Here is a 12,960-nt window from a genome sequence, read left to right on the forward strand (position 1 = left end):
CCAGCAGCTTAACGCGGATCAGTGTTTATAGAATCTGAACAGTCTTCTCTTTCCTTCGCCCATAAACATAAATCATCTTCCTCTATGAAATGTTGCACAGCAGCACGTTTTCATACCAGAGCGAAGCCAAACTATGTGACATCAGAGAGCTTTTATTCTTTTTTATTGCAATCAAGAGGATCTACTATATACATTGCAAATCCTCATCAAAGTGAAGGTAAAGTAAGTGACATTACTATGTTTTCCAAAAACAAAAAAGCCCCATAAACATATTTTGAAAAAGGTTTGTGCTGTTTAACTGTTTCTGGTTTGTGTAAAGTGAGCGTGTGTTCGGTTCCCAGTGCAGCTGCTGTGAGTTTCCCAGGGCCCGAGACAAAGCCTGACACTGTCAAGGGCTCTTGAAAGAGTTTAGTGACAAAAAGCCAAAATACATAAGTAGACTTACTGTTCTTATTAGCCGTCCTGTCTCTCAAGTGAAAACCTGCTGATGTGTCAACTGCCAGATAATAAACATGAATGTAAAACTTTTTGAAATGGATTCCATCCTATAGAAAATATCCCCATTATCAACCTTGTTGAACTTTCTTGCCTGAACTAAATAGATAATTTCCCACATCTGGTAGATCCAAACACGATCGCCATGAATTGGCCTGTAAGATTTTTGCCCAGTTCTTTAAAAAGTCGTCAAAGTGTAACAAAAAAAATTCCGCTGAAGGGGACGTTAATACAAATAAACCTGCTCATGTGAAAATATGCAGCTAATTCAAAAATAATCTCATCGTTACTCATTCCCACAGTCAAAGACACAGCGGTAACATTCTACCACAAGTTTCTCTATTTTGCATTTATTACAATTAATACACTGTAATGTTGCCATATGTGGATATTAGGACACGTTTAAGTGTTTGACAAAATGATTATTCACAAACTTTTTGTAAAAGCCTCCTTTCATAGGTGCCCCCAGAATTAATTAAGATTTTTGACAAACACATTAATAAAAACTTTAATAACCTCACATATATAATAAAACAATATAATACAACTTGCACTACGGATTACATCATTATTTACAATTATATGTATTATTACTACAGCATTTACAATTGTTGATGGAATGATAATTTGATTATTTCACTCCTCCTTTATAATTTCACTTTTGTCTTTTACACCAAAGTTGAGTGCCGACGTTATTATGACCAGCAGTGAGACATCATCTGGCCAATTAGTGCCACGTGACATTTGTCAATCAGAGTTTGGTACAGTGACATCACATGTCATGAGTTGCTATAGAAACGTGACTGTGTACAGAAATGGGCACATTACAGGTCTAAAGGATCCAATATGTCCATTGCGTGATTGTGTCTGTGGTGTCTATGTGGCCAGTGAATCCTGGCATGGGGAAGGGCCTGGAGAAGAGCTCCACCCGCTGGCGGAGCTCTGCGATGCGTGACGCGGTCTCTGGGTCCTCCAGCAGGAAGGACTTGAAGCTGGCCAGGTTTCCTGTTGGGAGTCAGAGGCAAAAAAGACAAGCTTTGAGTTTTAGTCGTAAAAACCTGTCTTAAAATGTTCTTCGACGTTCGAGAAATGTTAGCAAGAGAAAGTACATACGTGTTTGAAGTTATGTTTCCAACTGAATACCCCTGTTTACACTCCCATCTTTCCAAGCATGTGGGAGAACCTGCAGTGGCCTGCAAGTCCCCCTCTAGAGCCAGCGGTGGGTTTGTCCATCCTGGGCTACTGAAGAAACATGAGGGGACAGTGTGGCATCAGGAGCTCCTTCGAAGGTAAGTCAAATTAAATAACTATAGTTTCAGGTGATTAAAAATGAATGAAAACACAATTATGAATGTCATTTTCCATTTTTATATCCCCTAAATCCCACAAAATGGCCCTTTAAACAAGTTAGGCTTTTTCCAGGATTATTAATATTGTGTTTGGACCTTCACCTTAACCAAGATTTGAAAACACCATCCCGTTGCCATTAATAATTAAAAGTGCACAAATTATTTAAGGTGTCCGGAAGAGGATTAGGGCCACACATGAAAAAAATATTTGAGTCCTGACTTTAAAGTCAGAATTCTCTTCCGTAAAGGGGGTATACTTTAATTCAAATAAAAATATCAGAGGTAGGCAGGTTGCATTAAGGGCCTTGCCAACAGGGCCCAACATGGATTTTTTTTTTTGCCATTCCCTGACCAGGAATCGAACTCCGACCTTTTGTACCAAAGTGAGCGGTGTTACCATAGATTTACTAACGATACGGGGTGTAACCCACCAAGCTATACCAGCTTGTTTCAACACACATTATGTGACTGAGGTTTGTCTACCACACCATTCATTCTCCCTGGATAAATCACAAATTTACAGAAAGACAAAGTCTTCGTCGTCTCCCCTCACCCGTCTTCTTCTTCACACCCAGTGCGATCTGAATCCCCTCATCGATAAATTTCACGACCTTCTCGAAGTGCGCCTCGTTGAACTGTCGGGAGGTTAGAGCCGGGGTTCCTGTGAGGAAAAAAACGTGACAAAAAGATAATAGAAAAATGAGAATTGGAAAACAAGATATGTTGATAAAGTTGATAGAGAGGTTTAGACATATGACTGACAGATGACTGACAGATGACTGAGAGCCCGACGGACGCACAGACAAACAGACAGACGAAAGCAAACCGAGACGCATCACAGACAGACAGACAGACAGAGAAGAAAGGAGACAATATCATACAGGTGGAGAGACTGACTGGTTGACGGATTCTGCACAAACATCCTCCGCTCCCGCAGCTCTTCACTGACAACAACACATTTCCCCAAAACTTCCTGCTCAAGCGGCTATGTTTTTATTTGTGTTCCGAGCCTGGGTCCGTCTGGAGTGAGGGCGCTCCTGTCTCCCGGGCAGGTGTTCTTGTTGGCGGTGATGGACACCAGCTCCAGGACCCGCTCAGCCCGAGCCCTGTCCATCCCGCGAGGTCACAGGTCAACCAAGACCAGGTGGTCGTCTGTTCCGCCTGAGAGGAGGTGGAGGAAGAAGAGGAGGAGGAGGAAGAAGAAGAAGAGGAGAGGGACTTTCTGCTGAATTAATGATTAGGAGGCGTGAAAGGTTTCCTTTCCCTCTCCACTCACATTTTGATGCAGACATTGACAAAAAGTGATCACAATTTCTTGAAGAATTCCGCTAAATATATGTTATATTCCATTCAACTATCGAGTGAAGGTTAATTAAACGTATCCAAAGTCATAAAAACAGAATGCAAATTAGGTTGGAGCAAATAAAAAGTGATCCAAAAGCAAATATGAGGGGCCGAAAAGCAATATTACTCAAGTTGCCAAATCTAATTCTATAATCACACACACGCAAATGTCTTGTTTATGTGCATGTGTTTAGTACTAGTAACCAAAAAAGCAGTTGCATCGGTACCTGACACCAGGGTGTAGCCTTTCTTCAGCAGAGCGTGAGCCATGGCCTCGGCGTTCAGCAGCACCTGGGTGACGTACCGTTTGAACATGGGAGTGGAATCCTGCAGAGGCAGAGATTAGATGTAACAGAGTGCACATCAGGACACTCCTGTATGAATTACGAGCTGCTGAAATCAAGTCGGAGTTTGAAATGATTTTCCCTGAAGGATTTTTTTCTGTTCTTTGAGTTTGCAGGCTGTTTAACGTGACATTAAACTTGGCCCTGGATTGGTTGTTGAATAAATACCCAGGAACAGCCAACACCTATCCTGTGATGAATACAAATAAATTCACACGGTATCCAGGCCCCTCACCGTGCTCCACGCAGGGACTTGTGGGTAGTGGAGGTGAGCGTGTTGGAAAGGAGACGGCACGGCCCCTGCTGCCACCCGGCCGCTAATATGAGCCACGTCTGCCAACAGTTGGGCCTTAGGCTCCACACACAGCTGTGACACACACAGCCAGAGACAAGAAGAGATCTTTTGGAAACATTTTTTTCATTGTACATGTTGAGGGATTTCTGTCCTGCAATGATGAGTGTCTCAGGCACTAAAAGGTCATCTAATCTATGGCGAGCCAAGGCAGCTGGTTTGTAGCTGAAGGCTGTCTCGGGCATGTCATGGTTGCGGAATTTGTGCAAGACACGTAGTGGTGAATACAGAGTGTTACTATGGAGATAGATATTCTGTTTGTGAGATGACGACATCCCTCTCACAAAGCTAAATACACCCAGAGAGACCGGAGATGGGCAGATTGTCTTGTGACGCCTCACACTGACCACCCTGTTGATCTTTGTAACGAACCAGAAATCTCCTTGATACATATTGAGCTCTTATAATTAAGACTTCTATGGTTTCCGTCTTCCCGATTCAACTGCATCAACTTTTCCATCACAGTACATACTCCTCTATCGTTCTTTTAGTGTTTGCGACTCATAATGCCCTTATATTTTTCTATTCTGCTTCATGATTTTTTTCCCTACGCCTTCTTTAGAAAACAACACAGTGGACTTCCTGTCATGAGAAGTACCTTCTTCATGCGAGCGTAGTCGATGCTATTGATCTTTACAAAAGGTCAATCCTTCTCTGGAAGCTGCAAAATGAGCATTTCTAAAAATATTCAAGATATTATAGTCAAATAAATGGAGGAATCTAGCTAATCCTGGATCCCCATGAGGTTCAGTACAGTGACACTTGAGAGTCAGAAGAGAGATGGAGCTGCAGAAAGGGAAATTAATGTAAATTCATTTTTTGTCTCAGTTTTTTTTCCCTCTGACTTCCCTTCTGCACAGCCTCTTTCTCTCTCTCTCTCTCTCTCTCTCTCTCTCTCTCTCTCTCTCTCTCCCTCGCTCTCTCTCTCGCTCTCTCTCTCTCTCGCTCCTCCTCAGCCGCCCCCTCTGCCTTGTTATTATACTAAACCTGTCTCTGTTCAGGGATCCCGCAATCATTCCAGTGGGATTTCAAGCCGGTCCCCCTCCAGGACATATCAAAACTCTTTAACACTCATCTCATCTCAACACACACACACACACGCACGCACACACGCACACACACACACACACACACACACACACACACACATGGAGATTAGTGGGGGAACCCATTGGGATCATTTGACTGTGCCTCTATTGGGAGTCAGCGATGCGACGGCGACTGACTGACAGCACATGCACAAGAAGATGAAAATCTCTCAGAAGCCTTTGTGACTGTTAGTGCTGTGGATTCCTAATTGCTGGAGAATAAAAGAATGAAAGCTCCTGTCTTTTCCCCACAGCTTCCACTTAGATGAAATCAGTGACTTGCAGGGGGAAGGAGATCTCTGCTAACCCTCCGGAGAAAATTTGATTCGGAAAAACTGCAGCTCTGGTTGAGCTTGTGGTTAAACTGCTGCAGGACGCTCCTCTGGAGTCGAAGTTGTTTCTCTTGCTTTCTGTTTCACATATACGACATCTTTCACACCTCTGTGGAGAATGATAATTATCTTTCATACCGTTATCATCTTTCACATTCACGGGTTGAACAGCTGCTTTCACACAGAAGATGAAAAGCACGAAAACACATGACACACTGTGATTACACATGATTTAAATATATCCAATGATAATCACTGGCTGTGAATCACCCCTGTTGGTCTGTGGGGCCTTCATGAATTTTGCACTCAGGAGAAGCCTTGACAAGTTTGGATCATGGATGGCAGTTTTTTGGGGGTCTCACCTCTGATGCGATGAGGCCCAGGCCACGACACTGCCTGTCCTTCTCCTGCTGCAGGAGGCACCACATGTCTGGGTCATCCCGGCCAAGGCTCTCCCGTCCCGTTCAGCCGCTGGCACCGTTGAGGCTTTGGCTGCACAACTCCACAGTGGTCTGGCGACCTCGGCCCAAACATCCCGAAACCCTGGGGGAGAGGGGCTGCAGCACGGGGTGGTGCACAGAAGGATCACATGAAGCCTCCGTCTGATTTGGGAACACAGCGGATGGATTGTTCTGCTCTGCATATATAATACAACCTCCACCAGGAGTCACAGGATCAGATGCAACTCTCCACTGTGCAATAAGCTGTGCAAAGTGAAAAGTGTCGGAGGGGCCCTGTTTTGTCGTTGACTGCTCCTTTGGTGTCTTTTGAAAAGCTCATGAAGACTAAGCCTGTGCAGAAACACTTTCATCACTCAAAGTTATAATACTTTGCACCGGGGGCGTGGAAACAAGGGACTTAGAATAATGTATCTTTTGATGTTCTAAACAATCCATTAAATGAAAGGCACGGAAAAACAAAACATGATATTCAGTGGAGCGGTTATGGAAAACCTTGGACATGAAAAATATAATGGGGCTATCCACACACGCAGTGACTCTCAGGGTCTTGTTTGTCGAAGGCAGCTTGTAGCTGCGTGATAGTTGCATAACTACGTATTACTTTTGCCAAATACACAGATTATTCTTCAAGAATGAATATATTTTGAAGCAAGTTTTCTTTCATCTTCTGTGCTCATTATGTTTTCTAAGCCGTGACTATATAAAGTCTCGCATGAAGCGCAGACTGTAGCGTCAATTTTCCTTTGACAGAAAAAATATTCAGGGACAAACAGAAATGTTTTTTTGATCTATTTTAACAACCAGAGATAATCACAGTTATCAGATGAACAGGGTGACACTCGTGCAACTGGACTGGGGAATTGTAAATACAACTTCACAAATTACACAAAGTGCATTTTCAAACCAGACGTTTGTGGTGACGTAGGGTTACAAGAATGACCTAGTTTATAGAAATGAGTGACTCGATCACAAATGCTCATGAGACCAGGACAAAGGAGATTAAGACATCTGTGCATATATTTCAAAAAGCTCTAAAATAAATACACTATTAACCGAATGTTCTCACCCGAAATGTCTTCTGTGAAGTCAAAGAGAGCATGTCTGTGACAGCAGAGGGCTGGGAAAACACAAAACTCTCAAGGTGAAAAGTAAAATCGGTAATGGACGGCTGCCAGGGACACTGATAAAAGTCATCACAGCTGTAAATCCTGTGGTTTGTGTCTTTGAAGAAAATATATATATATATATATATATATATATATAATCAATAATAGCTACCAGTACAATCAACGAGCCAAGAATTCATTTCATAGTGAGAAAGCTGTTGAAGTCACTTTTCCCAAAAACCTCAGAGGAGTCTGTCCCTATCAACTTGAGATGTATATTTTGTTTTATGAAACCAAGACATCACATTTTCGTAATAAAGAATTTCTAATTTTGGATTTAAAGTCTTCACGCATATTCAGAAAAAGAAAAATTTATAAATCACTACAAAGGAAAAGATGGCATGGAAGCTCTTCAGCGGGTGTGTGAAGTTTCAGACGACACAAAAGCTCACTTTTACAAAATCATAAATGTGTTTGACTATTAACACATCAGGCTCTTTTTCAGCAATCTAAGCACGTGGTCTACAGCACGCGGCGCAACTCAACTTCTGCTAGTTAAACGGTGGGAAACAAAAGGTCAGCGTGTGAGGGGCATGGTTCGAAAGGTGATGTATCTAGACCCTTTGGGGTGTAACGTGCAACAAATAGTGCCATCTTTGCTGGTAGTTGGAGAGAACGCGTCTCTGCAGAGGAAACAGTTTCCCCCCGTGGATGCGGGTGCACCTGCTTTCTAAACAACATGGCTGAGACATGGGACAATGACACCTGCGTCAGTCTGACACAAGTAAAGAAACTTGCTTTGCGCAAGGCACCACGTTGCACCGGGTGTAAGACAGGGCCCATTATCATTTGTTTTGCACTCACTGACATTTTTCGAAATGTGTTTTTGATGGCAATAGTAAAAAAACCAAACAGTCAATCCATATGAAAAGTCAGTGTTTGGTGTCTCAGTTTCAGCTTTGCCGAATCTATCATCCAAAGTGCTGCTGGTTCTGCTCTGTCTGAAAGTTGTGGTCTGGACAAATTTTCTGCACGAGCCTGTAATCGGAGCCGGTGAAGGCGATGAAGATGCATATGACTTTAAAGGGTTTGGCACAGATCCAGGCTGCCTGCGACTGGGTGTTTTCGGAGTAGCAGGTCTGCCCTGGGTTGTACATGCAGGGCTTGGTCTTCTTGGAGCGGTTGGTTCTCTGGTACTCGATCCGGCAGTTGAGTTCGGTCAACATCACCATGTCCTGCTGCTGCTGCGGCGGGTGAGGAGAGGTGGTGCTGGTGGAGTGAGGGGGGCTCTGGAACTGGGACGTCACATTTGGAACCAGGACTGAGCTTTTGGTTTCTGCGCTCTGAGTTGCGGGATGCAGAACCTCCCATTCTACAGCTTTGGAGGGTGGGACGATGCTGACGGATATGTTCCCCAAACGGGAGGAGTTGTGGCGGAAGTAGACGCTAAAAGTCCCGTTGATGTGGTCCACAATTTTGCCGGTCACCAGGAGGCTGAACTTCACTGTTTTCACGTTGAAGTAAAAATCGCCCCAGCCCAGGATCTTCTTGGCCTTTGGGGATGTTTTGGCAGGAGATTTGGATTTGGGAGCAGGGCGGTACAGATACTGATCCAGGGCTTGGGACATGTTCTGTGGCCAACCGTACGGGCCGAGCGAGCCGTAAGCAGGTGTCTTCTGTTTGGTGGAGATGATCTGTAAGTCTTTGGAGATATGTTTGACCTTCAGCGCAGCTCCCCCAGCGTCTTCTCTTCCTCCTTCCTGCTCCCTCCATGGTTGCTTCTGAAAGTCCACCGTCTCTTGGACCTGCAGAGAGCAAAACAAAAAATAAATGACTGTGACATGAGAATGACTGTGAGAAATTCCTGCTGTATTCTCACATGGACTCACTTGGACATTTTCCGAAATTTTTTCACTCTGGGGGCTGGTATAGGAAAAGTTCTGGAACATGTCCGGAGCAACATTAACATCCTACTCCGCAGAATCTCAGGAAAATGTCCCGACTTCAGTGCATGTCTCAAAGAAGCTACTTTATAGTGGCAACCTAGTGTACTATATATATATATATATATATATATATATATATATATATATATATATATATATATATATATATATATATATATACCTATCATACCAAACAGATATGCAGAATTTTGTTGGTGATCTCACAGAAATGAATAATTACATGTCAAAATATTAAACTTCAAGTCCAGTAATTTCCAGAAATGGCGTCTGTATTATGATAGTCCCTATCCAAACTGTTGACACTGTGGCGTTACAGAGTCACTGATATGTGGCTTTCGGTTTTTCTATGCAATAAACACAACAAAAACTGCGATACTTCTGGTAACTCTGGGATACGTATCTCAAAACCTAATTCTTCACATGGCCTGATACAACTAGATGTAAAATAAGTTCTTGATGCTCTGACACTTCCTCCAAAGGTTGAGTCCTTCTAGTGGAAATTCCCTCTTCGTGTTACAATCCCTCCATTGCACTCCAAAAGATATCTCAGAGAGGGCCAGTCAAAGTTTCAAGGAGACGAACCAAAACTATATTTACTTTTGAATGGACATGTTTTTCCGGCAAAATTGTAACCTGGAGAGCAAACGCCACACCTGTGTTCATATATTACTCCACATTGATCACACTCACAGATAGTTTTGAAGAGCGCTATTATATCAATATTAGCTCTGTTCTACAGAAAAAGTGTCTAGATTAGAGAGAGAACGCCCTTTAGATCGCCAGGTCGACCGCAAAATGAAGGACAGTTTCATTGTAGCTACGTTACAAGGAAGCAGATAATCGATCAAAGTAATTATGCTTTGACGTGTCAAGTCCCCTGAATGAGAGCAAATTGAGATTGACTGCGATCAATTCTGTAGGTCAGCTCCCTCAGGCAAGGACTACCGGAAGGAACATGCACGCACACACACTCACACACACACACACACACACACACACACACACACACACACACACACAAAGTCACATTCATATTTCCATGAACACATTTTAATTTAGCTGTCATCTCTCATATTCTTGTTCCCTTGTTAAAACTCTCAATCCTCTTTCCAGTGCGACCTTGATAATGCACTGAATATCTGGGCCCATTAATCAATATGCTGGGAGGAGAGAGGGACAAGGCAACACACAGGTCCCTACTGAAATTACTGCACATAATCAAAATTAAATTTTAAAAAATGTGCAAACTGAATCAGCAGCATCTTTTCCACATTAAGCTTCTTCTCCTTCTTCTTCATCTTCTTCTTCGCTTGCCTCAGCCGTCTCAAAAAGACAAAAATAGTATATTCTCCTTCCTGTTATCCCCTTAAATATAACCAGTCAATTCTTGTATTAATTTGTCTTACATACTTGAAATTAGTGGGTGTTTGGTCTTTCACTTGGATCCACCTCGTCAGTATATGAGGAGCTGTTCATGTTTTATTTGCAACAGCTTCGTCACTCCTTTCCTGCCTGTTACATTTTTGTGAATGCACCATGAAAAAGTATCGCAAACGTATGTGAAAAACACAAACAACCCCCTGATGCATTTGTAGAAAAGACTGCATTCATCACGACTAATTGCTTTAAGTGTTAAATACATTGAGAAGTAGTAGCAGTTTCTTTTTGTCACAGTGCTGTCAGGGATTTTTCACCAAGCTCCCACAGGGGAAACGACACATGGAGGCAATGTCAATACTGCCTGAATGTTCCCCTCAGTTAGAAAAATACATAAATATACGTGGATATTAATGAGGCTGTGGAAATTAGGTGCATCTAAAGATCAATAAAGCACCTTATTGTAAGGCCAATGAATCCAGTGATTAGTCAGGATGTTCCCATGAGTTGAAATGCAGGATGTGCTTGAATGTAACATGTGAACAGACACAATCATGGATATGATAAATCACTTGAGTGAAGGGCAAACAGCTGATTGGATGGCCTCACGAGTCAGTTGAATCCACGTCAGACACATCCTTCATGCAGTGTGAGAAACATTTTTTTATGCATCTAGAGAGTTGAGACAAGTTGTGTAAAAAAAGTTCAGCAGACAATATTTCTAGTTACGTCATAATGTTTTTATATATATGTATATATATATATATATATATATATTATTCTCCCCTGGATTCCTGAATAAACAGCTCCCAGGATATCATTATCTCTCGCCAACAGGTGGGATTCACATCACCCCTAACCGGCACGGCCCCCCCCGCGTGCCAATCTCTGCCTCCTCCTGGCACAAAGTGCGCTCCAGCTGTGCCTATTGTTACAAGCCTAAATCTCCCACGATGGGCTGCTCTCACCCAGCCTAATTGGCGCCCGCTGTGTGACAGCCGTGTCATCAGCTCTGTGTCAAGATGCCAGCCCAGTGAGTGCAACTGAGTAACAGCGGAGGAGAGAATGCAAGCACAACACCTGCACAAATGCAGCTGCAGAGGGGGGGCAAAAAAAAAACCCTGTGAAACCCGAGAGCTGTAACTCTAAAGTTAAAAAATTCTTGCCATTGGCTAAAAAGACACTCAATGTCTCAGTTTTTCAGATTTAACAAAAAGCGTGAGTGTTTCTCAAGCCGCAGGGTGATCAAAACTTTTCAAACTCACAAAGCCTGAGCAATCATTAAGTTTCCAGTGATAGAGCACAAAATGAGGGTTGCTCTGAGGTTTCACCTGACAGCTTCAGTGAGAACGTTACAGATGTTGCAGTCGGCTGCTCATGTAGCAAAAGTTAATATTAGATTAGATGACACACTTTTAGAACTACATGTAACAAGACTGGAACAAATTAAAAAATTGGAGGATGGTACGTATTCATTTTTGACTGAATTTCACCATCAAATAGAAGAGTCAACTCTGATCAAGCCCCAAGTCTTTCTCAAATTATGAGATAGAAGTGATCAATTCTGAGTCTAAACCAAATCATATGAGGACAGAAGACTAGCGCCAATCCCATCACTTGGAGAGCAAAAAATACGGCAAATGTCATACTTTTCAAAGCAAGATTTTGAAGATATGAAGAGACCAGGTTGAATCTCAGCTCACAAGTCAAGTGTCAATAAAATTCTTAAACCACAACACAAATCAACTGACCGGACTTGTCACCTCCATCTACTTCCTCAAATGATCTTAATGATTTGCTTCGCACAGAACCAGCAAACTCCTCCATCAAGAAAAAAAAGCAATTCAAAAGCAAAAGAACACATAAGAACACAACAGTTTGCATGTGCAACAATGCTGCAATGTGGTGAACAAGGTAGAGCATCTTTGGCAATTATTAAATTATGAATAACTGTGATTAAATAGTTTCTCTATTTAACAGCACGAAAAAGCCCAAGCAAATCTGCAGAAGATTTAAAATGCCCCATTGCCACAACAACAACAACAACAACAACAACAACAACACCTTGAGTTATTGATGAGCTGTCCACTGGCGTCACTCACCGCTGCAGGGAGAAGGCACAGACAGCTGATGGCAAAGTTCAAACACAGCAACTTCATCTTGCAGCAGCAACGTGTCCTCATCCAGAGAGTCGGAGCTGAACGAGTGGCGGTGACTCAGTGAGGTAGAGCCCACACTCACTTCCAAAGTAGCCCACAGAGGACGGAACTCAGACCTCAGGAGTGAATTCTCCTGATGCTCAGTGAATCTCAGTGGTCCTCCTCCTCCTCTCTCCTCCCTCCCTCTCTCTATCTCTGACTCTGTCTCTCTCTATCTCCTCTTTCTTTCTCTCCTCCTCTCTCTCTCAAAGCAAACACAGTTACCCACTTGCCTCCCTGTGCTCATTTCCACCACCTGGCCGGTCCTTGTTATGACTCATCAGCCTGGGGAAACGCGCTCTCGGGCGGACGCAGCTTTGACAGCCCGCCCTGCATGTCCCTGCATACTTTAGCCACGGGGCGGCTGACAAAATGACAAGCGCTCTCTCTCCGGGAAATGTAAAAAAAATAATAATGACAAGTCTGGTGAGTTTTCTGCCACTTCCTCGGCCCATCACTGCGCTTTCGGTCCAAAAGATGACTGCGTGTACCAACCAACCAGACAAGTTGTCTTACATAAAGAAAGTGTAATGAGGGGCCCGACTCC

General features: G+C 43.1%; 1 protein-coding gene across 2 annotated transcripts; it reads right to left on the minus strand.

The window, feature by feature from the left end:
• Positions 1-268: 268 nt before the first annotated feature.
• Positions 269-12,571, minus strand: LOC118317115 (neurexophilin-4-like). Of its 2 annotated transcripts, XM_047330728.1 has the most exons (7): positions 12,318-12,571; positions 5,667-8,676; positions 3,768-3,899; positions 3,416-3,515; positions 2,398-3,005; positions 1,609-1,737; positions 269-1,500 (listed from the first exon to the last, which is right to left on the minus strand). In XM_047330728.1, exons 1-2 carry the CDS (start codon positions 12,396-12,398, stop codon positions 7,843-7,845), a joined length of 915 nt encoding a protein of 304 aa, XP_047186684.1. In that variant the 5' UTR covers positions 12,399-12,571; the 3' UTR covers positions 269-1,500; positions 1,609-1,737; positions 2,398-3,005; positions 3,416-3,515; positions 3,768-3,899; positions 5,667-7,842. The 2 variants fall into 2 exon arrangements, with proteins under 2 accessions (XP_047186684.1, XP_047186683.1); XM_047330727.1 differs by lacking the exon at positions 3,768-3,899.
• Between the last annotated feature and the right edge of the window lie 389 nt (positions 12,572-12,960).

The sequence above is a fragment of the Scophthalmus maximus genome, chromosome 3 (assembly GCF_022379125.1).
Source record: "Scophthalmus maximus strain ysfricsl-2021 chromosome 3, ASM2237912v1, whole genome shotgun sequence".
Taxonomy (NCBI): domain Eukaryota; kingdom Metazoa; phylum Chordata; class Actinopteri; order Pleuronectiformes; family Scophthalmidae; genus Scophthalmus; species Scophthalmus maximus.

Bases quoted from the DNA above. Each gene is read 5' to 3' on its own strand.
- LOC118317115 (XM_047330727.1), bottom strand. From the start codon at position 12,398: ATGAGGACACGTTGCTGCTGCAAGATGAAGTTGCTGTGTTTGAACTTT. The intron at 8,677-12,317 runs GTGAGTGACGCC...TGCTCTCTGCAG, and splicing joins TGTGCCTTCTCCCTGCAGCG to GTCCAAGAGACGGTGGACTT.